Source organism: Aquila chrysaetos, chromosome 14 (assembly GCF_900496995.4).
Source record: "Aquila chrysaetos chrysaetos chromosome 14, bAquChr1.4, whole genome shotgun sequence".
Classification (NCBI taxonomy): domain Eukaryota; kingdom Metazoa; phylum Chordata; class Aves; order Accipitriformes; family Accipitridae; genus Aquila; species Aquila chrysaetos.
This window is the reverse complement of record NC_044017.1, coordinates 30,437,419-30,462,741: the sequence shown is the minus strand read 5'-3', so window position 1 is coordinate 30,462,741 and position 25,323 is coordinate 30,437,419. Positions and strand designations below refer to the sequence as shown.

Genomic DNA, 25,323 nt, shown 5'->3' with positions numbered 1-25,323 from the left:
TCCCCGCGGCTCGCCTCCGGAAGTGACGTCTTTTGTGGCGGCCGCCGCCGTGGCCCCACGTGGTGGCGGCGGTGGCGGCACACCGCGGTAGTGGGGACCTGCAGCCGGGCGGCCGCTCGCTGGCTTCGGGCCTGACATGAACCCCTTCGCCTGGTACCCGCCGCCGCCGGGGCTCCCCCCGCCCTTCTTCTGCCCGCCGCCCACCTGGGAGCCCAGCTTCTGGGCTCCCCCCGCGCCCTTCCCGCCGCCCGGCCGCTACCCTCCTCCTGACGGCTACTCGTCCACCGAGGGCTACTCGCAGCCCGCCGAGGGCTACTCGTCCACCGAGGGCTACTCGCAGCCCGCCGAGGGCTACTCGTCCACCGAGGGCTACTCGCAGCCCGCCGACAGCTACTCGTCCACCGAGGGCTACTCGCAGCCCGCCGAGGGCTACTCGTCCACCGAGGGCTACTCGCAGCCCACCGAGGGCTACTCGTCCACCGAGGGCTACTCGCAGCCCACCGAGGGCTACTCGTCCACCGAGGGCTACTCGCAGCCCACCGAGGGCTACTCGTCCACCGAGGGCTACTCGCAGCCCACCGAGGGCTACTCGTCCACTGAGAGCTACCCCCAGCCCGCTGAGAGCTACTCCCAGCCTGCCAAGAGCTACCCGCCTACCGACAGCTACCCGCCGCCTACCGACAGCTACCCACCCGCCGAGACTTACCTGCCACCCGCTGACAGCTACCCACCCGCCGACAGCTACCCGCCACCCGAGAGCTACCTGCCCCCTGAGAACTACCCGCCTGCCGACAGCTACCTGCTGCCCACCGCCTGGTACCCTCCAGCCTACGGAGAGCGACTGCAGGGCCCGCGCTCTGGTGAGGGGTGCGGGGGAAGTCATCTCTTAGGCCCGTGGACTCTGTCCCATTGCGGGGACCCTGGGGCTGTCCCTAACCCTTGGGGGGGAGCAGAGGACTACTTCTCCCTCCAAGGATCTGCCCCGCTGTCTGTGCTGGTCGTGCAGCCCCGGCTCGTCTCTCCTGCAGGCCCTTTCCCACCACAGCAGGCCCATCGAGGTAGCAGGGGCTGTGTTTTACCAGCTGTATGTATAACTGGCTCTTTTTTTTTTTTTTTTTTAAGGTGGAAATGGCAATTTCTCCCAGAAATGGCAAGGCGAGCAAGCACCTGGGTTTAGTAAACGTTTTCCAGAAGAAAATAACAAGCCAAAGGTAGGGACTGGGGTCCCCGGCACAAGAAAGACAGGGACCTGTCGGATCGGGTGTGGAGGAGGGCCACAAAAATGGTCAGAGGGCTGGAGCACCTCTCCTATGAAGACAGGCTGAGAGAGTTGGGGTGGTTCAGCCTGGAGAAGAGAAGGCTCTGGGGAGACCTCACTGTGGCCTTTCAGTACTTAAAGGGGGCCTGTAAGAAAGATGGAGAGAGACTTTTTTACCCAGAACCTGTTGTGACAGGACAAAGGGGAATGCTTTTAAACTAAAAGAGGGTAGGTTTAGACTGGACATAAGGAAGAAATGTTTTACAGTGAAGGCGGTGAGGCACTGGCACAGGTTGCCCAGAGAGGCTGTGGGTGCCCCATCCCTGGCAGTGTTCAAGGCCAGGTTGGACGGGGCTTTGAGCAACCTGGTCTAGTGGAAGGTGTCCCTGCCCGTGGCAGGGGAGGTGGAACTAGATGATCTTTGAAGGTCCCTTCCGACCCAAACCATTCTGTCTTACTGTGATGATGGCAGTCGTGTGGGACTTGCCCCATGGTACTACGGAGGCCCCATATTCTTGTCTAACGTGCCTGCCCTTAAAAAAGAGCAAATGTATGACAGTCAGTCTGCAAATCTTGAGCCTGTTGGAAGAAAGATACCTTTCAACCAAAATCTAGCACAGGTTTAATTTAGAAAAGCCCTTACCATGATGATGCCCGAGTGCCTAAATTACATTAGCGCTCTGTTATATTATAAGGGCCAGACAGCCAGATCACCTTGATGCGTGTAGTGGGAGAAGGAAGGATCTCTCCTGCCCTCTGAGCTCTTGCATGTCGTGTGTGAACGGGCATGGTCTGACTTGATAGGGAAGAGACTCGGGGCTGTAGCCTAGCTCTCCTCCCAGCCCTCGATAAATCTGTGCCAGCCTGGTATGTTTGCAGAAGCGATAATTGATGGAAAGGTCGTAGTGGAAAGAGCTGAGCGCAGGGTGCTTTGGAAGATGAGTAATTTGAATTTCATGTTTTGTTAGCTTATCTTTGAAACTTTTGAAACATGTTTTAATTGATGGCTTTATTAACAAAAATACTCACAAAAGTGTTTCACACCTAGTTAGAAATAGGAGTACCTTGTAATCTTGTAACTGCAATCTTGAGATGATGTCGTCTTTTTTTTTTGCAGACCAAAAAGAAAAAAGAGCCAGTTTTCTCTCATTATTGTGATACCTGTGACCGTGGCTATAAAAACCAGGAGAAGTATGATGAACATATTTCACAACATAAACAGGTTGATGAGTTTGGGTTGTTTTATTTACATTTTGGTTTTTAACTTTGTGCCTGATAAGTAGTTACCTGTAGTTGCTTTTTGAATGGAAGACTTAACAAAGAGATTCCAGAGCTACAGAAAGTCTTGGGGGGCGATTTTTTCTGAATGCTGTGTGGAGGCGTGGTCTCGGTTATATTTTTGGTTTTATTACTGAAGTCATTTTAATGTCTGTCTTGAGAATTATTGCTAAGTCACCCCAGTGGTAGGAATTAATTCATTGACATCAGTATACCATGTAAAATTTTTGTGTGAAAAGACTTTATGTGGAAAACGTATTTTAAAAATCTACTCCTTTATTGCAAAGAAGTATCAAAATTTGAAATTGGAGAGTCTTGCATATCTTTCTCTTAGGTTAACTTCACATTATCTCCAATTATCAGATACGTTGGCTTCACTGGTTATTCTAAAATCAGATGAAATTTAAATGTTATCTCTTCTTACTGTTTCTACCATCATGTTTGTTCTGAAACTGGGTAGCTTAAAAGTTCTGTATAACTGACTGTACAGGCATCTGGCACTGTGAGTTTGTTTGAAGTGTGCTTGAATACTTGTTTATAATTTGTGTAACGGTGTGTCTTACGTGCACCTCTTTATCTTGCAGTGCACAGAAGAAGGTTGCAATTTCAGCGCACATGAGAAGATAGTTCAGATACACTGGAAGAATGTAGGTATCCCCTCGGGCCCAAAATAGGAGTGTATGCAATCTTTCCTGTAGTCCATTTTCTCATTCTTCAGAGGCTTGCTTTCGTTATTCTGGAAGGAAGACGTATCACTTCTGACTAGAATCTGTTGTAAGACAATATTGTGGATGAAAGTATGTTGAATGCTACGGGTTTTTTTAATGGATTCATTTTGTAATCACTGCGTGCAGTCTCTCTGCTTTTGTGGATGAAAACAGTGTGGTACTACTGTAGTTGACAGAATGATGCTTTCTTTTTTTTCTTGTGGTTTTTTCTTTCCTCCCCCTTTTAAATACCTGTGAAATACTTCTTCCTTAGGCCCATGCACCTGGTGCTAAAAGAATAAAATTAGATAGCCCAGAAGAGATCGCTAGGTGGAGAGAAGAAAGAAAAAAGTGAGTAAAACTTGTGACCTATGATTTTTTTTTTTTTACTGTATTTTCCCTGTGTGATCATTAGATGACAGCTAAAAGGCAGTAGCAGCATGTGCTTGCTGCTGCTGTTCCTTTGACTCCCGCAGTAGTGGTCTATATCAGAATGGCTGAGCCAGGACAGTGCAAGCTGTAGAGACTATAATCATTCAGATTATTGTAGTAGAAGGCAAGATACCAACTGAGAAGGAAGTAGCTTTCCCAGATGTTTGATTTGGTACCCCAGGTTAGGTGAATGACTCATTCCTTTTAGGCTGATCACTGAGACATTTTAGGTCAGAAATGTGTGTGTGTTTGCTTGGTGTTTTTTTTAATAGGTAAGAAATCTGAAACTATTGTACTGACTATAATTGTAATGCATCCTGCTGTGTGCAAAATTCCTCAGCTTAAGTTGTCCCAGTAGACACCAACAGGGAGTTTTCCTAATTTTTAAGAACCTTCTGCATTGCTTGACACTTTTCTACTGAAAGAGAACAGAATCCATGAATGATGCTGTCTCAGGTAGTCTTAACTCACATTGTACCTAGGGTGCAAGATGAAGTTCCCATGTAAGCAGTATTTCTCATCATTTCTCATTCTGTGATGTGAGGTGGTATAGTTTTTTTTCTGTTGACCAGCATTGAAGTGTTTAAAAATTCGCACTGTACTTCCATAGACCGTATCCCACTGATTATTTTTTTCTCAGAGTTGAACAGATTAAAATCTACCCTTTTCCAGCAGGTGAAAGATGCTGTAGGCTTCCCTCACTTCTGTTCCTTAGAATACAGTCTTGTGAGTGATCGGTACATGGGTTTTGTTTCTTTGAGCAAGAGTCCTATACGTAGAGTGGGAAGTTATACAAATTTGATTTCAAGGTCACTGGTGATGAGATAGGACAGTGTATTAGTCACTTGTTTTTTAAAAAATGAAAATAAACGCAGTCATCTGCAGTCTTGCTGATGAATCCAGCTTGTGTTTATGTCAGAAAGCAACGTTAATGCATTCTTGCTTTGACCCTGGCTTCCTTTAATAAGTTTTTACACAATGGCTTTGTAAAATAGAAAAATGAGTGGAATGTGTGGTAGGAGATTTTTCTTTTTAATTGCCTCCCATCACTTTTTGCTGTATTGAGAAGCAAAATTTCTCCCCATGTGAGTTCATCCCTGCAGGTTTTAACTTTCCTCTGGATGTGGCTTCAGCTTTTTCTGCAAATTGCAGAAAGGCAAAGAGAAGTCTTATCACTATGTCAGCACATCACAGCAGTCAACTGTTGTACCTGCTGTTCATTTTTTACAAATGAAGATTATCTGTAGGTTCCTTTTTTTTTTTTTTTTTAAAAAACAGGTCTTATTGATACAGAAACAAAAATTTCTTTTCTCCTGTGTTTAAAATGCCATAGTTAACCAGACAAAAATTGCTTGTGATCTGTGCAAGTATAAGTTTGGTGTTAGTTTTCGTTCCAAGGTTTCCTTTTTTTCAAAAGATAACTTGAGGGCTTTTTTTTTATTTGCTTTCAGTCTACATATTGCCGTTCCTTTTTTTTTTCTTTTCTAGCGGGGATGCTTACCAGGTCTTTATTACTAACAATATGAAGTGTTAACAAGGTTATCAAAACCCAGAATGTCCCTAGATTTGCCTGTCTGGTGGCCTACGCTTAATTTTCTAACAGTAGCTCCAAGGATGATCATCAATACTTGTGTGCAGAGTCTTTGCTACTCATTTTCAACTTTTCATACACTTTTCTGTTTTGGGAGGCGTTTGGGAGAGTTCCTGTCTTAGCTGATGCTAAGGTTTAAGTGTTGAAATGATGTTTAAGGTGTGTATGTCAGTACGTGCTCTACTGTATGCTAGAGCATTAGGGAAGTAGGAATTGAATATACAGTCACATTTCAGATACTTCTTGCTCAGGGAGTGGGTGCTGTGAGTCAAAGCAACATTTACCTACAGTTAATTTTAAGGATGATACTCTGCCTGAGATTGTTTTTGCTGAGTTGCTAGATAATCTCATGGTGGGTACTGTTGGTTTTTTACAGATTAACATAACTTGGCTGCGGTACAACATTGCTGAAAGCCTTTGTTCACCGCAGCACAGTAAAATCAATGGAAAGAAAGTCTTGTAGTCGCGACCACCAACCAAAAAAGGCAGTATGGGATTAGGGCCTTCTAAGCCAAGGCCACTAGATGGAGTAGTGCTGTGGCTTATTTTGGGACTTCAGTCCTTCTGTGGGCATCTTGTTTAGCATAATGGATGGGTGTAGAATGACCACCTGGGTGTCTTTTGTTACTCTTTGTACAGCAAGGAAGCTGTACTAACATCCTCCAGGAAGAAAAAGAGAGAAACCCAGCTGAAACTTTTGTGAAGCATTAATTGGGTTGCCAGCAAAGCATCAGTTTAGTACTGAAGGTCTGTTGTTGACTCACAGTAAACATTGCATTGTACAGAAAAAAAGGACACCAGAGGGAGTCTGAGCTATTAGGCAGTTTTGGTTTATGGTGACAGGAAAAAGCCTTTTTCTTTCTAAAAGCTCCAGTCAGAGCTAAGAATGAATCTTTTCAGGTCATTAGTAGTTTGTTTCTAATTAGGTTGCAGTGATTTAACATGTGTGTTTCCATGCTGCATCCCTAACATTTCTGTCTTGCTTGTTCTTTCAGCAGTTATAAATAATTACTTACCGAGTTGAGATTTTTTTCTTCTTAATTAGCTGCTGTGTTGCTCAGTCGTGTGTCCTGCTTAAAATCTTTTAGAAAGAGCCTGTGTTTAAAGTGCAGCCTTACGTAGAGGGAAGAGAAGGGGGAGAGCTGGGAAGGAGCGAGTATCTCTGGATGAAGTATGCTGGGTTGGAATGCTGCTTTCCTGTCTGATTCTGTACAATGCCCTGTTCATTGCTGCAGCCTTCACGTCTCTGCTTACCTAAAAGACTCTTTAGTGGTTTGTGGCCCATTGAACCTGGTGAGCCAGGCAATCTTAATTAAGCGAACAGCAATAGAGATGAAGTTCCACGTGATCTCAGGGTTTTCCTATGTTTTGCATGCAGACGGTTGTGAAGTCTGACATCAGCTTTGGTGATTACAATTACTTTTCTTGTTTTGATTTGTCCTGTCCCTTCCAAGTATTGAGAAATGTGCTGTTTTCAGCATATTTTTTCTTAAACACAAGCTTAAAAGGTATTATCTACAGTGCATTTCCTGAATGTGCCAGAATGAGGTATTGCTGTCTTCCCTTCTTCCCAAGTGAGATCTGGGTCCTGCTAGCCCATCTGTTTCTAACCAACTCTTCTTGAGCAAAGGTTATTAGCAAGAATGTGGCAAGGCTGCTTTGGTGTTAAAGTGAATCGTTAAACTTACTTTTGCTTAGGTCCTAATATAACATTGGATGATTTTCTTGATCTTGTGTGTTGCCCTTCTCCCCCGTGTCTTTAATCTGTTGGGGTTTTTTTGTTCAGTTAGGGATCGACTGCTCTATTTCCTTGCAGTACATCTCATAGGCTGAGCACATGCTTAATGAATGAAGGCCAATACTGTCAACCACATGACTTTTAATTAATTTGTGGTTCTCTAGTTGAACAATGATAGTCCTAGGGTAGCTTGGAATCCTCCTTGGTGTTGCATTCGTAGTAGTTAAATATGTAATAAGGAAAATAATTTCTTATTCACCTGGTAAAAGTAGAGAAGACGAAGCAAAGTAGAAGGAATGTGTTGGTAGGTCAAGGTAAACGTAGATACAATAAAGTTTACTCTGAACTGCAGGGATAGATTAGCAATAAAACTGCCTCAGCTTATATGGTAAAATCACACTAGAGACGCAATGCTTGATAGAATGCCTGGGAGTCTTAAACCAAGATTTTATCAGCTCTCTGTTGGGCCATATTTGTTCCCTTTGGGCTATCCATGTTCCCTTTGCTGATGGTTGTGCATATGCAATCAAGACCAGCTCAACAAATTATTGAGGCAATTTGATCACTGTGCTGTTCCTATAAAGATGTTAAGCTTGTATAGCTCTTGGCTCAGAAATTCATTGTGTAAACTGCTATAGGAACAGGTCTCTCTTCTGTTAGACATTGGCAAAGCTCTGTTTTTCCACTGCTTGCTAAGAGCCAGTTTGCTCTGATGTTTATGTGAGTGAGATAGAGTACGCTGGCCTATAAAACATGTATGACTCCGGCTAGCGCACTTATTTATTGGAAAAAACCCAACTCTATTCACTAAGGCACACATGTTAGTGATTATGCTCAGTGTCACCATTCCCTGTCTCTGGACGTTGTTGGTGTATATGTAATATACTCATTTTAGCCTGAAAACCAGTTTGGATTATAGACGTGTCTATGGTTGGAAACTGCAGCTGCTATGAAATGGGGCTGCCTTCCCAGGCAGTACTGGCTCCTTCATGATATCTGCTGCGCCAGACCATCACATCCTGGTCTAACGCCCTCTTTTACAGTAAGTTGCTTAGGTTCGTAAAGCCTCTGTGGTGGCTGATGAAACTGTCTGTATTCAAGCTCTGACAAGTTGCTTGCAGGACCTAAGCACTGGGCTACGTCTTCTACTTCAGTGGTGTTTGTAGGTAACATTTTAAGAACCTTATTTTGTTAGGGGAGGAGGAGGGCATGCCTTCTGAGAAGGATTCAAAACCCAAGTCTGCTCATTGGGTTTTAGCACGTGGCCTTTTATGTGGAGAGAATGAGTATAGGCTCTTCCTTCTGCATTGTCACACCTCTGTTCAGGAGCAGTGGTGTGGTTTGACCCCAGCCAGCAGCTAAGCACCACGCAGCCGCTCGCTCACTTCCCTGCCCCACCCAGTGGGATGGGGGAGAGAATTGGGGAAAAAAAAGTAAAACTTGTGCGTTGAGATAAAAACAGTTTAATAGGACAGAAAGGAAGAAAATAATTATAATAATAATAATAATAAAAAAAAGACAATAATAATAATAATAAAAGAAATGGAATATACAAAACAAGTGACGCACAGTGCAGTTGCTCACCACTTGCTGACCAATGCCCAGTTAGTTCCCGAGCAGCGATCTGCCTCCCCCAGCCAGGTCTCCCCAGCTTATATACTGGGCATGACGACACATGGTATGGAATACCCCTTTGGCCAGTTTGGGTCAGCTGCCCTGGCTGCGTCCCCTCCCAACTTCTTGTGCCCCTCCAGCCTTCTTGCTGGCTAGGCATAAGAAGCTGAAAAATCCTTAACTTAATATAAACTCTACTTAGTAACAACTGAAAACATCAGTGTTATCAACATTATTCTCATACTGAATCCAGGCATAACACAATACCAGCTATTAGAAAGAAAATTAACTCTATCCCAGCCAAAACTAGGACAAGCAGTCGTCCTAAATTTACCCTTCCTGAATAAGAATTCTCTGTATCAAAAAAAAAAAAAAAAAAAAAAAAAAAAAAAATCCTCTCTTTTTTTGAACTCTCGAGTACTTCGTGGCTGTCCGTAGATAGTAAAGTTTGCAAAGTCTGCCATAAAGTTGCACCTCAAGACCGTAATGTTTCCATTGTAGGCATCTGCCTCCACTTAGGGTCCAGTTGAATGTTGCTGCCTGCGTGGGCAGATGCAGCTGATGCTAGGAGGTGCACAGACCTCTTTGTGCTGGGAATGTGGTACCTGATGAGTTGTGGGGTTGCACTGGGGCTGGTCCATTGGGGTGGGTGGGTAACTTTGCTCCGTGCCTCTTTGGTCCACTTGGTCCTTGCAGGGACAACTGGGGTTGATTTGGCCAGGTCCCACCAGGTGGGCTTAGCCCAATGAACCCAGTTTACCCTGTACCGAGGCTGGTGACTCGAACGTCTAGAGCTTACTGCCCACCAAGTCCTCAGATGGGAGAATAAACTAGCAGATGCTCATTTGCTCATTGCAAATGAAGTGAAACACTACATGTGCTCGGTCAAAATAGGTACATTTTCTGCACAAGGTAAAGGCAGTGAGTAAAATGCTATTTAACATTTGCGAAGAGCTGAAGAAAATAAACACAGCCACTAGAGGTGCCTTCATATGTGCTTTTGCAGGCATACTCGGACTTATGACTTGGTCTCTCTTTAGCTGTTAGTTACTGCCTGTGTCAACTGGAAGGGTGGTTTAGGAGAAATTGTCTGTCTTGGCAATGAATCGAACGGAAAGCTTTCGTGGAGTCCATTACGGTGGCTCGGTGGAGGGAGTGGTAACTCATAGGAATGAAAGTGGGAGGTAGTCACGTCTCAAATAATGTTGTGAGAGCGTGTCTGAATATGTCCTTAATCAGCATAACTACAGGAGCACTTTGAAGACTCCTTTGCTCCAGGATTAAGGGTCTTCCCTTATGTCTTTAAAAAAAATAAAAATTTCTAAGACAAGCTTGGGGCTCTTTTGAGCATAACTACTTATTTTACAGCCCTCTCTCCTGCTGTGAGCCTTATGCCTGTGAAGGAAAGCACCTTATCCTAAAACTGTGGAGAGGTGCCAAACGCAGGGGTCTTTGTCAATACAAAGCTCTTGAGATTAAATAATTCATTGCATGCTTGCTGTGTGCTGGGAGCGTTATAACGTGGATGAACAAATGTAGCTAACAGGGAAGAGCAGAGATAAAACATCACATCCCTATGCTCGAGCTGTATGGCGGATTTCTGGGAGAAATCCAATGAAAATAGATGTTGACAGCTTGTGTTCAAATCCTCTTAAAGGAGACAAGTTCTGTAGCATGTTTAGGTGCGTCTTGTAGGAAATGCTTCTCATCTTTTTCCCTTGGTATGTGGTTGAAGCTGTCTTGTATCAATGTGGCACTTAACGTTCATGTTGTAAAATGGGGAAGATGCGTGTGATAAGCTTAAATATTTAAAGAAAGATACGTGTCCTTTTTGATAGCTATATATAGTGTGTAGCTGTTCTAAGTTTCTCGTTACTCCATTCTAATAGGCTTATCAAATATTTATATTTTGTGTTTTTATCCAGAAGCTGGTGGGGGTGCGCATGTGTTTCTCATGTACCACCTTTATCTCAAAGCACTGGGATTTAGCTAACTAATGTTTATGGAGCAACTAACGTAGCCATTTTGGGGCTTTGACAGTAATTTGCAGTAGGCTTTGCATGTTAGGACCAGCATGGCGTTCGTCCATAGGGAGGGATGGGAAGGCAAGTGAGAAATGGAAGAGAGGGGTGGTTTGGGAGATGGTTATAGCAGTAGGTTTGTTTTGATCTGCATGACTTAGCAATTTTTCTCGAAGCTGGAATTAAAAAGGGGCAGTAATTTTGGTGAACTAGAGGTCAGTGTGCAAGCACAATACTGAATATTGCTCGAGAGGAAACTTGTGTGCTTTTCCCTAATTGTCACATTAAAGGAATCTTGTGTGCCCAGAACCTGTTCTTATAACTTTTTTTTTTGATATTACAAGAACTCAGCAGTTGGTTTGCTAAAGACATATTGTACCTTTTAAGATCATTCAAATACTCCAATTGAAGCCCCATAAAAATAAAATTGCAGGACTAAATCGTGCTGTTATGTGTAGGGGCAGGCAGAGGGTCCATAAGCATAACAGAACTGTTTGCAGCTTGTTTGATGGTTTGTTAAATCTAATAATGAAAATTTGGTAGTTTGTTTCATTTTTTAATCTGAGTGTGTAAGCATAAATGCACTCGGGTTTCTTTTCCTCACCAATGCCTTTTTAAGAAGGAAACAGTCTGTTAAACTTCCATGAAATGTTTTAAAAATCTGTTATGTTTATAGAGGATGCTGGTTTGGTAAAGTGGGAATTGACAAAGTGCAGTGAATCATTTCAGAGCCAGTGAATTATTTTTTTTTTCTTCTAGAAATTTCCCTACGTTGGCAAACATTGAAAGGAAGAAGGCAATGCAGATGCAGAAGGAAGAAAGGGGAGAAGTGCTGACTACCCAACAGTTTGGGTAAGCGTTCTGAAACAAGCTTGTTGCTTTCCTCTTAATGTGTTCAGAAGTACGCTCTCTTACTGTGGTCTCCCAGCACTTACTGCTGCCACTGTACACACGATCTAGCTGCCCTTTAACAGAGGACAGGTCATTTGACAAACTGCAGATGTAATGTTCTTTTGTTTACAGTGCTTCATAGTCCACTTCAGTTAAATCAAACAATAATTGTATTAGAAATCTGATGTTCTTGCTGAATTCTGCACTCTGGCTTGTTTGAGAGAACCACATTCTAGTGGCCATTCATTAGATCAGTGTAACCTTGGTCTCTGAAAAAGAAATAATGGGGACGGAAGTCACGCAACATAATGAATCCACATGGTCTAATCCTTTAATGCCTGAATATGGCCAAGAGAGATTTTAGGAGCAGATTTGGCTTCTTACTCTCTCCTCTCAGATGGTAAATCAATAATCAAGTGAGGAGGGGAGGAAGATTTAACTTTATTTTCATAGCTTAAGTAGTGTTACTTCTTTCTTCTACCGTCCATCATCTTTATCTATCTGCTACCTTTGTTCTGAACCTAATACTCCTCTTGGATTTTTATCTGTTCTCTCCCTTATATTGTGCATTACTTTCCAGTATGGTCTTTGTGCTTTTCTCTTCCCCTCAGTGTCAGTGTTATGTGGAACCAGCTAACTTCATTAGCTCTACTTTAGGGCTTGTGGGAAGACTTTTTAAAAAATTGTTATAATGATCCGTGCTCCTAGAATATCACTTGTTTAAACTAGAACAACTGAGCTGGAAGGCAGGAGCAGACTCGGTTCTGAGGGGCTCTTGCTAAATACCATTTGCTGCTGCCTGGAAGTGAAGCTGGAGCTTGCCTAGTTCTTTTCTTTTTTTTGTAGGGGATGACACCAAACAAAGTAAAACTTGCACCATGGTAAAGCGGTTGAACTAGTGCAGTATAGGGTTCATGTCAGGCTAGTATAATTTGTTAAATGGTGACAGTGCAAATCACCCTGGTGCAGCATGTGGTTCAGAAGTCCCAACACTTACCCACCCCCTCCAACCGGTTGCCTTCCTGACTTTGGAAAGAGCAGTTTATAAAGACTAAAGGAAAACTTCCTTCAAAGGATGTAAAGGTGCAGAAGTGCTTTGGACCCAAGGAACCAAACGTAGGCACTGAGACTAAAGCCACAAACATATGTTGTATTATGTTTGGAGATTCTTATGAGTGAAGATGAATTTTGCTTGTCACAGTAACAAACCGTTTGGTGTCTGCAGGTTTATTTGGTAACTCTTGTGGCTGTGAGTCGGATGCATTGGGTAGTCTTAAATGTCCGTCAGCAATTCAATACTATTACATTTGTTAGTAACTTTGTATCTGGAAAATTGTTTGGAAAAAAAGTCCTCAGAATTACAGGTTGTTTGCTTTGATTTAGTGACCTTTAACTCTGGTTGATTCTAGAAATCTCTTCCTTTTTCCCCTCCCTTCCCTGAGCTGCTAGCACTATAGACTTGATGAACTGTCCAAAAAGCTGTCGTTTCTGCTTTGTATATCAACAGTAAAGATTCTGGAATTGGTGCTTATCTGGCAAATTTACTGATGCATAAGACAAAAATAGAATACAACTTGTTCTCTGCAAGCTGTACTATTAAAGCAAATAGCTAAGTAAGATTTAGAAAGGATTAGATACTTAACACATCTATGGCGCTTTCCATTTGTGGTTCTCTGAAGTGCTTTACAACTGCTAATTCTCAGCATCCCTGTGTGTGAGATTAGAGATGCAGAAGGACCACTTTGCTAGTCTGTCTGGTGTCTTGCAGCAGCTGATTAATAGCGCATGGCTCTTTATCCCCCTGTGAACAGGAAGCAAAGAGTAGTATATCTTTCATGAAGGGAAGGCAGATGCCAGGCTGACGTTTGTTGGGATGTATTTGTGACCTTGGGGTTTCTTGCTGGGTGTTTGAGGCCCCAGGGAAATCAGAATGTTGTTTTTAACCCTTGGTCAAGGACAACACCTCTAATTGAGCCTATATTTGCTCAGTATCTTCTGGGTTATACGACAACATCCTGAATTCAGAGCCTGGCTGTACAAATTCAGAAATGCATTTTTCTGTCTAGGTGGAGTTATGGGAGGTAATATTAGCCTCCTTTTGTGGATGAGACTGATGCACAGGAAGGTGGTGGCTTGCCTCTTGTGCCACAGGAGCACTATGGTGGATGATGCTATCGGGGCTGAGCAATCAGTGTTAGACGCTGTCATGAAATGAAATACGTTTTGTTGTGATATAAAGCCATTTTGAATGCTATGGCAGGCCCTGTTCTCCTCTCAAGAAGGACTGACTTAGGCTGGAAAGGTATGGAAGAGAGGAATGTTGGTAATGGGAACGTTTCTGCATAAGCAAAGAAATGGATGGCCTGGAAGGGCTGTATGATGGAGGTCTAGAAAAATTGCGTAGGTGGGAAGAGGTGAATAGAATGCAGTTATACACTGTTTCTTGTAACATCAGAAGGATGGGGGTACCAAATGACTATTTTAGACATCACAATGAAGACAAACCAAAAGAAGTCCTTTTTCGCAAAATATTAACACCTTGCTGCAAGATTTCAGGGATGCCAGACATTCACACAGCATCCCATAGCATGAGACGCAAACCCATCAGTGTCTTGGGAGCATCTCTAGTCAGAGAGTGTCTCTTAAGTGGTACACCACGGAAAAAGTAGGCAAGGAGAAAGGTGACCATTTGCCCTGCTTTTATGCTCTTTTTTCTTTCCTCACATGTTCCACTGGCTGCTTATCAGTGACAAGGTACCAGGTTAGAAATACACCTGTGAGACTCTGCTTGCAGATGCATGACTCTAGACCCACGGAGAAGTTTCAGGAAGAAGCCCTTGCCCAACTATGGTATTATACGGTTGACTAGGAATAACGGGACCTCTGCCATGCTGTAGGTGAGGCTGAGAGAGAGAGAGTACTGAGTGGAACGAACCTTGGGGCTCATTCAGGATGGTATATCTTGTGTGTCTTCTGTGGTTGTAATGTGCTGATGATTAGTTGCAGTCTTGTTTTGCCAAATTAAGTTTCTCTCGCTTGAAAATAAGTATTTTCAGGAAGCTTAGGTTGTCCCTTCTATATTTGCTTTTCTGTCTAGGTCGCACCTATTCTTGTATCGGTAGACTTTGACAAGAGTTTAAGTTCTCCAGGTACCTTGCTATAAACATGTTTTGTGTCTATAGGGTAACCTGGAAGATTATGGAACCATGGTAGATAAGTGGAACCAGCATGCTGTGCTCTTCCCATATTTTAGAACTTGTTATTTTGTTTCATGTTTTTAAAAATCCATTGTCCTGATAGAAGTTTCTTTTATTCTTTTTCCATCGGAGTGAAAAAGATGAATGGCATGTTAGTTGGAGGCAGGGGTAGGCAGTCATTGCGACTGAATGGATTTAGTGCAGCAAGATCCTTCTCTGAGCTGTAACTGGAAAAAAGAGACTTCAGCAGTGGAAGTACGCTTATAGTAGATATGCTTCCCTTTGAATTCCACATTCCCCCTGTTTTGAATGACTTAATTGCCTAAGTGAAGGGAGTATTTGTTGACTTCATAATGTGAAATGAAAACACTGTGTCCTCACACTGTAGATGATCAAGAAACTTGCTTAGCCCATGTACCCTTTGCCTTGTTAAAAGTCACGAATTTCAAACTCTTCATTTAGGTTCCAGCTTGGTCACATTGCCCTGCCAATGAGATGAGCTGTGACTGCCTGTCTGGTCTGTCACGACATGTTAGCTGAGCTGGAGTAAGTCCTGGCATCGTGCTGTGTTGCTGAACCTTAAATGTGGGTCTGAGCCGTTTGGTTACATCAAGTGATTTTATTCTCGTAGCTTGTCATTTGTATGAGCTTTGCGTTTCTATTCTCCAGCAAAATGAAAGGGATGTGGAAACCTCCAGAAAATGAAGGGAGGCTGGGGCAGCAAGGAAGACAGAGGAGAAGACAAAGGCGCCCGTTCTGGAAGAAATTTAGGAATAATGGTGACAATTATAATGTACATAGAACGCAAAATGAAGCCAATGGACCAGAAAACGGCATGTGTGAAAAGGAACATGAAAAACGGTGTGCTTTGACAGCTCAGCCATACGTGAAGGACATGGACCCTCTCAGTCTTCTGGCAAACAGTGATGTTGGTAAGATGAAGGAACTTGGAGAACTTTTATTTTAAGTAGTACTGCTGAAGCGATTACTGACCTTTTGTGTAACTAGCAACTTCTGGGGAGAGCTGGGGATTTCCAAAAACGTGTAGACTCTGTCCTTGATTGAAAGGGGGCTAACTGTGCATGTTTAAAGTGGGAAAACGCTCTCTTAGTAGAAGATTGATGCAAGGCTTTACAGTATTCTTGGAGGAACAATACTGGGGAGCCTGTTGTCATACTTACCTTCTCATTGGTACTAACGAAAAAGCCCAGGATTGCTGTATTGTGGCTCAAATAGTGCCAGGGCCAACAGGGTCATAAGCCTGAAGGTAGTCCAACATCCCTGCACCTAAAACTTGCACTTAGAACTTCCTTTTAAATGGAAATTTCCGTGGAGAGAATCCTGATTCAGGGCACGGTCTTCTAAGAAAATTCCCAGGGTGATTATTGTGAAGGAGTGGGTCAGTGCTTTAACTAAAGGAAATGGGGTAAATCTTGCATTTTGGGGAGCTTCTGTCCTAGTAGGCTTGGCCTGTTATGGAGGAAACTATCTCCGTAGTCTAGAGGTCTTTGAGGTGTGTGTGTGTGTCTGACTGAATTCATGTCCACATGTTCTGGTAGGAGGAGCTAAAACTAGTAGACTTGGCCGAGATACAGTTTGGAAAGAAGCTGAAATACAAAGGCATTGAAGAGGAAGAAAAATTCTGATTTGGAAAGGCTGACACAAGAATGTTTAAGATACTACCAGCATTAAGCACTTCTACATAAGCTTGCTTGCAAGCCAAGTTATAGTATTATAAACACACAGGGATGATCTAGCAGACTACTTTTATGTCTTTCTGATTTTTCTGTGAGAATTAGGAAGCATTAAATTTTATTCTGTATCATCAAAAAATGCTGAATCTGAAGGGGAGAAGATGTTGGGAGACAAGATGTAGGTGTGTCTCGGATTTGAGAAATAACCCCGCTGGATACTTACTTATCTTAGCTTTGTATGTTTAAGGCACATTACTAGCTTTAAATCAATATTTAGCTAACAAGCTGAAGAGGGTTTCTGGGCATTTAATGGAGCACCTGAATTCTATCTTTGTTCTAACAAGTACTTTACCGTAATAATTTTACCTGTAATCTCCTGATTAGGAATGCTTTTTTGTCCAAAACACTTAGCTGGGAGAGGCAAAGGGAAAGTGGTTCGGGCCACAGGGTAGTGATGCTGTAGTATCTTTAGGAAGGAGAGGAAAAGAAATAGCATCTGAGTTAAGTTTAGATTCTGAAATTTTTGCTTGCTAGTCGGGTTTTGGAAGTGCTGCCATAAAGTTTGTGTGCAGTATTACACATTCTGACTAGAATACTATACAGTAGTCTAAAGGACATGCACCAACTTAGGTTGCTAAACTAACGTGTAAAATAAGAAAAACTTTATAAAGCCAGAAGAAGAATGAAGTACTTCAACAGTCAAATTGTTTTTTAAAGACCATTGAATATCCTTTTGCGGTTTTAAAAATAACAGTATTTAGAATGCGAAAACAAATGGATTTCCTTTTATGAGTTAAGTGAATTACTTAAAATCTCAGCATTTTTCTTTTAATTCTGTTTTTTGCTGTATTATCTAATTACTCTTGATACTCTCCATATGTGTGTGTTCTCTGAAGTATTGCTGCTTAGGTTTTTCTGGTGAGCATGTCTTGTTTCCACATGCTGGCAGCAATATAAACTCTCCAGATCTAACTATTTATAATATAGTCAGCACTGATGCAGTACTCTTAGAATATGGCATGTAAGCTGACTTATACTCTAGTTATTTTTAGCAATAAGGCTAGAATGCATCCCCTGGAAAGATGTCTGATGCTGAGTTTTTCCTCTTGAAAACATAATCTTCAATTAGTGGGAACAAGAACTCAGCATCCCTATGCAATTTGTTTATTCCACTAATCTCTGCGTGTTGGGAAACTTAAGTATGCTTAAATATAACTGTATTTCCCTGCAGCATCTGTGTTTTACTTAATGATAAAAAGTCTAATTATACCAAAGTACAGCTAGTAACTTCTGTTATAATGGGTAGAAAAGGAATGTGGTACTTGCTTATTACACATTATTAAAGCCAGTTGCAGTTTTTTGTACTACTGAGAAATATAGTCGTAACAAATAATAACAAACACTATATAACTAAGTAGAATTTTTTTAAAAAAATCATACAACTCAAGTCCATGATTTTACTGTGTAGGTACATTTTGTTGGAGTATTTAAGCCTTTCTAACAGCAGCAGCCATTTCTCTAGAGGGAATCTACTTTTTGCATAATGCATTCACGTAGGTTTAGTGGCTAGTTCCTTAAAAGCTAAGAAATTGAATGGGAGATGAGAAAACAGAATTTTCCTCTTTATTTATAAGCAGAAACAAGGTAAGATGATGAGCCTGTCAGGTGTAAAATTTTGAGGGATCTGCTGACCAGAAACAGTCAGTTGTATTCAGGAGGGCCTAATGCTTCCTCCAGACATGTCACTCTCAAAAAGAAAATGTATTCCAGTAAATGTGTTTTCCTCATTTGCCTAAAAGCAAAGTAAAAGTAATTCTTTAAAATAAAAAGAAAAGGCATCCAACCACAGTATGCACTCAACATTTTGGATGAGAGAGAAAAAAGCAGCAGTGAATCAAAATAACTTGAAGTAAATGCTGTCTTTATAATTGCTTAAGTATATGCAGGTGCTATGTATTCTCCATTAGAAAAATACACTGTGTTTAGCATGAGCTTCCAATGTAATTGCAAATTGGCATGATTACTATATCGGTGAGAATCAATCTTTCCCCAAAGGAGCTCAAAGTAAAAAGAGGTGGGTAAATAGTTTAGAGAAATACTTGTGTATTTATGTAAAAGTTGTTTTACCAAACAGCATGTGCTCCAATGAATCAAATTGCCAATTGTTAATGATATATTAGAAGAGAATAGGGAAACATTTGTGATTTCGAAATAAAGATCTCAAAAGTGTTTACTTCAGTAAAATCTTCTTCAGAAGTGCAAGGCAGCTTTCCTGGGGGGCAGGCTTAGACAGGCAGGGGGTTGGGAGAGGGCACAACTCTTTTTCTTTGTGAAAATAAGATTGCAACCAGTCTTTTTCTAGAAGACTCAACAGGCTAGTTTCTCAAAATCTTTCTAATAGTGGTGTGTGAATATATATATGACATTTGTTTGTAGGTGTATTACTGAAAAGCATTTCCTAGTTTTTTTGCTAACTCTAGCACTGTTCACCTGAGAGTCTTTCCAAGATTTTACTGCATATAGATCCTTTGTTTCAAACTAAAGCCATCACAATTTTGTGTGTTTACTTTTAGGAATCTTTTTCTGGTAAGGCTCTGTTTTCCTACTATCCTCAGTTTCAGCATTTTTGGTCCGCTTGCCTCCTATCTTCTTGGTATTCTGTTTTGGGGTAGTTTGAGACTGTAATACTTTGCTTACTCATGCATGTCCGTAATGCTCTGCAGGGATTTAAGTATCAAATGGTCTGAAGTACTGCTGAAAACCGATCATCTAATTTGTAGCCTTGGTTCTTGATGTCCCTTATGAACTTTTTTTAAGTATCCAAAAATTTCTTTGCTCTGAAATTCTCACTTTGAATGAGCCTAATTCTCCTTTCTCTCTCTCTTCCCCCCACCTCCCCGACTGGCTTTTGAGTCCTTCTCCCCCACGCCCTCGCCTCCACAGGACTAAATCCAGCAAGCCTTCAAAACATATTAGGAAATCCTCTCTCTCTCTTTACCTACACTTGATAATAAAACCTATAATTATGTTGGGTATGTGAAGAAGGAACCAGAAAGCCCAAGCTCTTGTTCAGGATACTTTGCTTCTGTAGTTTTGCTGGCAGGACTGTAAACCAGTGGTGAGACGACTGTGCCACCGAATGCCCGTAGAGGGTAGGCAAATCTGGGTTTTTTCTATCAGTCCACGGTGTTGAGCAACGGTGCCCAACATCGGGCTTGCACAGCGGCGAGGTGGGGATTTAGCAGCAAGGCTGGCTGTTGGCATGCAGGAGCATTGGGAAAAATCCCTCTTGCCTTTTCTCTCCCTGCAGAATCCGACAAGGACGAAGCAGCAGCCGAAGACGGGAGGCTGGGATTGACTGTTGTGCCCAAGCAGGTCACCTCTGCCCTGAGTTCATTGTCAGCCAACTACGGCAGCGCGTCTGACAGCGAGCCCGAAGGTACGTAGGAGCCTGTCTTCTGCCCTTCTCCTCTCCCCTTCTACCCTACATCACTGCGCTGGTGTGGACTGCAAGCAATGATAAAACCTGATCGCAGGTTTCCCCTTCTTTGGGAACGGTGGGGGGGCTTCACCTCTCCTGTCTTTGGTCCTTTGCCATCTCCCATCCCATTGTCCAGCCCCTATGTATTTATAAATACAGCACTTATGAGTGCAGTAGTGCAGTGGCAGCTCTTTACGGCTGTGTCCCCAACTGCTGAAAGCTGCAGGTTATCTGTCAGAACCTATATAGTACTTAAAATTTCTTGAGAAAAAATTTTTAAGAAAAATCAAACGTGTTGCAGAAAAAAATACAACATGTAAGCTGTGGCTTACATTTAGCACAGATGTTAAAGTAATGGCAGTTCAGTGGCTCTATCCCCAAAACACTTGGCTATGGAAATGCCTTTTGATTTCTGGCCCATCTATCAGTGCTGTAATTCAGAGCTGTCTTGTACCTGTTGATTTTTAGGTTTATACAAGTAAAAAGAGAAGCTTGTTAAAGGTTATGCACAGGGATGTTTTTATAGTCTGTGTATAGATCCTTTCCAGTTTGCTTTCAGTGACAGCGCACGCTAGTACTGGTGTAAGCCTTGCATAAAGACAGGCTGGGAGGAGTAAAAGGATATGCCATTATTTTGCTCCTCTTGTTTCCCCATTCCTCCCTCCTCCCGGTTTTGAGCATTAACTGGAGTTACTGGGTGAGCCATTACTTGTTCCCAATAGGGTGATAGCTCCTACTTGCCCTGTGCCTTTCCCCCCGCTGCCTTAGCCCTACAGCATACTTTAGAAAGCCTCAAAGAGAGTTTCCTGAAAGACTGGGTGGGTTTTTTCCCCACTCTTTACTTGCTTTTTCTCAGCAGCCTGTCCTGGGTTGAAGGTGGGGCATAAAATGACTTTGGCTACGGTGTGTGTCATTGAATTTCCCAAGTCTTTTTTCCCCTAGTTGGGGGCTGGGAAAAAGCAGCCTGTCTTCAGTCTCGCTTCAAATCGTGTTTGAATAGTGCCAGGAAAAAGCTGTTACGCTTACCCTGTGAACTAATTTCCATGTCCTTAAGGGCTTTTTCCATAGAAGGCTGCTGGGTATTGCAGTAAGACTTGAACTCTGGTACTTGGATTTTGTGCTTCTCTGAGTGTATGCATCAGCACTGCTGCTGCTCCTGGCTTTTGCAGATAGTTACTATGCCTTACTTGCCCTAGATGGCCTACCCAAAGTTACAGAGAGCATCTAGCAGGCAGGGAATTGAACTTGGGCATCCTCTGCCCTCATGTCTCATGATTTTCTCAGCAGCCAAATTTGCAGCAAGCTATATTGTGAAGCGGAAGCAATGTACTTTCTAAGAGATAACAAGGCAGAGGTTTGAAAATCTCCTTCAGCTCTTACTACTTCTTTTTTTCTTTTTGCATTGCAGAATTTAAATATCTTTTTTTCCTTTCTGTGAATGTTTAGAGATTATTCTTTGTATTTTAAAAGAAACCCCAAACCAAACAAAACCCTCCCTTCCTCCAAGTAAACCTTGAACGTCTTCACATCAGGTTACATGAGTAAGAATAGTACTAAAGAACTGCCAGTGCATGGGGATATAAACATGTTAAAGAAGCTTTTAAGTTTGAGATGAAAGTGTATTCTTTTTCTTTAAGAAATCCCTGTCAAGACTGCAACAAAAGCTGAGAAAAACCAGGCTGCGCTCAGAAATACGCCTCAAACTACTTATGTTCCTTGGAGTCGAAACCCGGACCAAAAATGTCCAGAATATGCAGGCACGACGTTAAGAAACTCGAATTCAAATGCACGTCCCCCCAGAGGGCCTGATAACTGGGGCAAGAAAACATTACCTCTCCTTCCGAAGCGCCGTCCAACTCTGCTGGAAATGGTAACAGTCTTAGTGCTAAAATAATGCCTCCTGTACAAGAGTAGCACTATTTGTGAGCGGTTCTCCTCTTCCCTGTGGGAAGTTAGAGCAGTCTGTTAGCAAAGGTCCTGTCTTAAAAACAGCAAAGTGAGTGTTTCACTCGGAGAAGGTGTAAATGCTTAAATAGACTCATAGAAATACCCTGGTGTGCATTCGGGTAACGAGTGACTTTGGTGAGCAAGAGGTGACAACTTAATCGTGTGCCTAAAATGAGCTGCACAAAGGACAAAACCTTTGTTTCTTCCTCCCCCCTCCCTGTGGTAGTATCCAGTAGGTTTTGTTTGAGCGTGATCCCATCAGCCTTATTCCAATCTTCCTCCTTTTGCTCCCGGCTGTGCTATTCAGCTGCCTTCCTCTGATGGAGGAGCACACAATTTTTTCAGGTGCAGTCAAAGAGATCTTGTTGATAAGGGTGTTGGTGGCTTAAACTGTGAAGCAGTGTTGAGCTGCAACTTGCACGTGCATGAGTTTCTTCTCCGTAGGCATGTTTAGATCAACCTGAAGAAGTGACAGCACTGCTACCTTGAAGAGCAGGTTGGTGTCTCAGAAGGGTGAAAAGAGTTTTGTTAGGGGTGAATCCAAGGTGTTATGATTCTGTTCTTAGTAACAGTGCAAAGCATCCTGTTTGGAAGCTTGGTGGTTTTCTTTAGTATAAACAAAACTTTGAAGCTTTTATTGCATTTAGTACTCAAAAGCAGTATCAGACAGGTAGACTACCCTCGTGATTCTGTAAATAGCCAGCGTAAAGCCCCCCCACTAAGGGAAAACTTGCTGTGGGCAGAAGACAGGAGAAAGCAGGGTGCCACTGACATCAGGGCTCTGAAACAGCACAGGATGTTTAGGCAAGAGATACCTGATAAGGCGCATCCCAAGCTGCAGATGTGGGAGAAATCCCTTGATAGTCCTTTTAGCACATACTACTGTTGCTGCCAAGAATTAAAGCTCCTAGTGACTGAAAAGGAAGTGTTTGCCCTTTGTGTAGCTCCCAAAGCACGCAGTTGTCTTTATCTCTTGCTCTTCAAAGTTGTTGGTGATCAAAGCAGTGAGGACTCTGGAAAAAAGTCAGATGAAGTCCCACATGCTGAGAGAAGCTGGCAGAATGTTGGAAGCTTGAATTGTAGCTTGCCAGTATAGCCCGTTTTTAAAATTGCATTTTGTTTTTTTTTTTTTTTTCCCCTACCTTTTAATGTTGCTCAAAACTCTTGTTCAAGGATGTGTACTGTGGCTGTGAATCACAGAAGAGTGCCTGAGATTCGCAGGCAGGCTTCGGCTGTCAGAAATGGTCAGTGTATAAAAACCTTGAGCAAGCAAAGTTGAAATTTTACAGTGAGTCACTGCTGAGAATTTATCCAAAAAGTGAGGAAGTAGAACTGCTAAGAAAAGGATGTTGTATCAGTGAAATGGTGCTTTAAAAAAAAAAAAAAAAAAAAGAGGTAGGAGAATAGCTGCAGATATCTATTGGCAGTCATTTGGCTGTAAGCTTGGGCACTACTAAAACGTGTTTATTGTAGCCGTGCAAGCAGTAGTGTGTGTTTAGCCGTTCTGTACACTGACAAAATAAAAAGCTTGTGTAGCATCACTCCGCCGATACTCATCCCTGCATTAAAAAATGTAATACAAAGATACAGTCTTTGACAGGGTGATCGTGCATCCCAACCGTGCCTTTATTTGGCCATTTGGGAATTCAGCAGTTTCTGCCAGTCTGGCAAAGAGAACATCACTGTGCTGTCCCTTCTCTGCCCTAATGTGCATCTGTTAGTTCAGACGGGAGGTTTCTGAAGGCCCATTTTAGGTGTCAGCTGCTTGTAACACCTCTTAGTAACTAGTGTAAATATGCACACTTTAAAGTGGCTGGTTAAACCACTGTTGAAACTTCTAACAACAACAAAAAAGCTTCTCTGTGACATTACAAGCCAAATTTAGCTAGATCTCCTGCAAATGATCAGGTAGTTACAGATTTAGCCACTTGCTTTAAACTTCTTGTTTGTTGAGAGTACTAGTTCTGCTGACGCTCACAATGACAAAAGGTCCTTCAGCCTTCTGGCTCACTTTTTTTTTTTTTTTTTTTTTTTTTTTAATACCCAAATGAACTTCAGTGAGGTTAAAGGAGACTTGTGTGGGAGAGCCAACTATTTAAACTCAGAGTTGCTCAAAATTACTGAGCAGAGCCGTACATCTTACTAGGCGTGTATGAACTACAGAGCAATAGAGGGAAATGTGCATCATCTTCTCTTCTTTCTTTCCAGTTACTGGCCCAGGACATCCGACACGAAAGGAACGTGATTTTGCAGTGTGTTCGATACCTCATCCAAAATAATGTGTTTGGACTTAATTTTAAATCAGAACCACAAGCTGAAACAGAGACTGAACAGTCCTCTACAACTACAACTACAGCAGAGTCTTTGACGGACAAACTTGATGAATCTAATTGTTCTTGTAGCTCTGACCTTCAGTTAGCAGGAGGAGGAGAAGATGCATTATTAATAGCCCAGGGTGAGAAAGCACCCGTGGATCAGACTTCGCAGATGACTCACGTGGCAGATGAGGACACATGGGAAACCCCATCAATTCAGTGTGAAGAAGCACTGTAGAGGATGTCTGTTGTGGACAGTAAAGCAAAGGCTCACATTTTCTACCTGACTGATGCTTTCTGAAAGACACCAGTATAACAAAATAATCATTAAAGTACATACTGAGAGCTGTTAAAACCACTTTTCTGATCTGTTCTGCCCGAGGTAGCCATTTCCTTGTGAAAACAGCATTCGTGTTGAATAATTGGGTTTCCCCATGGCAGAAAGGCAGCAGTGGCACAGAGTATGACCTTCCCTAGAGTATGTGCGGATCCCCACTTTTGAGCTTCAGGGCTCTGAGTGTTTTACCTCGTTACGAAATGTGTGTCAGTCCATCGCCACAGCCAAGTAGTGTTGCGGTAGGATGGATCTTCCTCGTGTGAAATCATGGTCTGGTGTGTCTGGGAGTATCTGAGTATCCAGAAGTATTTCAGTGTACTTTTGAAATGGTAATTCAGTCCATATTTTTTTTTCCCAGCTGTTATTTGATACAATATATACAATATAAATGTAATATATCCAGTATAAAATGAAGAAATGAAATGCAAGATATAACTGACGTGGCCCTAAAAGTACTGCTTGCACCAGGAGTCTCCTCCTCTCCGAACTGATTTGTTAATTGAGCAGAGAAATGGAAATGAGGGTGCAGACTGATGCAAGAAGCCTTTTTAAAAAAAAAAACAAAAAACAAAACAAAACAAAAAAAAAAACCAAACAAACCCCCCCCCCCCCCCCCCCCCAAAAAACAAACCAATAACTGCTAACTGCTTGCATCAGTGCTAGGTTGCTGGTTGACCTCAGGTACCAGGTGTCAATATTAAGCCTTAGGCCTTAACTGCTGTTGTAGTCATTGCCTGACAAATCTAACTTTTGAAGCAAACTCTTAGTATTAAGAATATTATCAAAGTTTAGAAAGCTTACCAAGAGATACTGATTTGTCCC

At 42.4% G+C, this 25,323-nt stretch overlaps 1 protein-coding gene across 1 annotated transcript; it reads left to right on the top strand.

The window, feature by feature from the left end:
• The first annotated feature begins 44 nt into the window (after positions 1 to 44).
• NUFIP1 (nuclear FMR1 interacting protein 1) lies at positions 45 to 25,105 on the top strand. The gene is made up of 10 exons (XM_030036415.2): positions 45 to 860; positions 1,123 to 1,211; positions 2,376 to 2,480; positions 3,121 to 3,183; positions 3,518 to 3,594; positions 11,399 to 11,491; positions 15,397 to 15,659; positions 19,732 to 19,860; positions 21,540 to 21,772; positions 24,058 to 25,105. The coding sequence occupies exons 1-10, from the start codon at positions 137 to 139 to the stop codon at positions 24,400 to 24,402; spliced, it is 2,121 nt and encodes a 706-aa protein (XP_029892275.1). The 5' UTR covers positions 45 to 136; the 3' UTR covers positions 24,403 to 25,105.
• Positions 25,106 to 25,323: the final 218 nt, after the last annotated feature.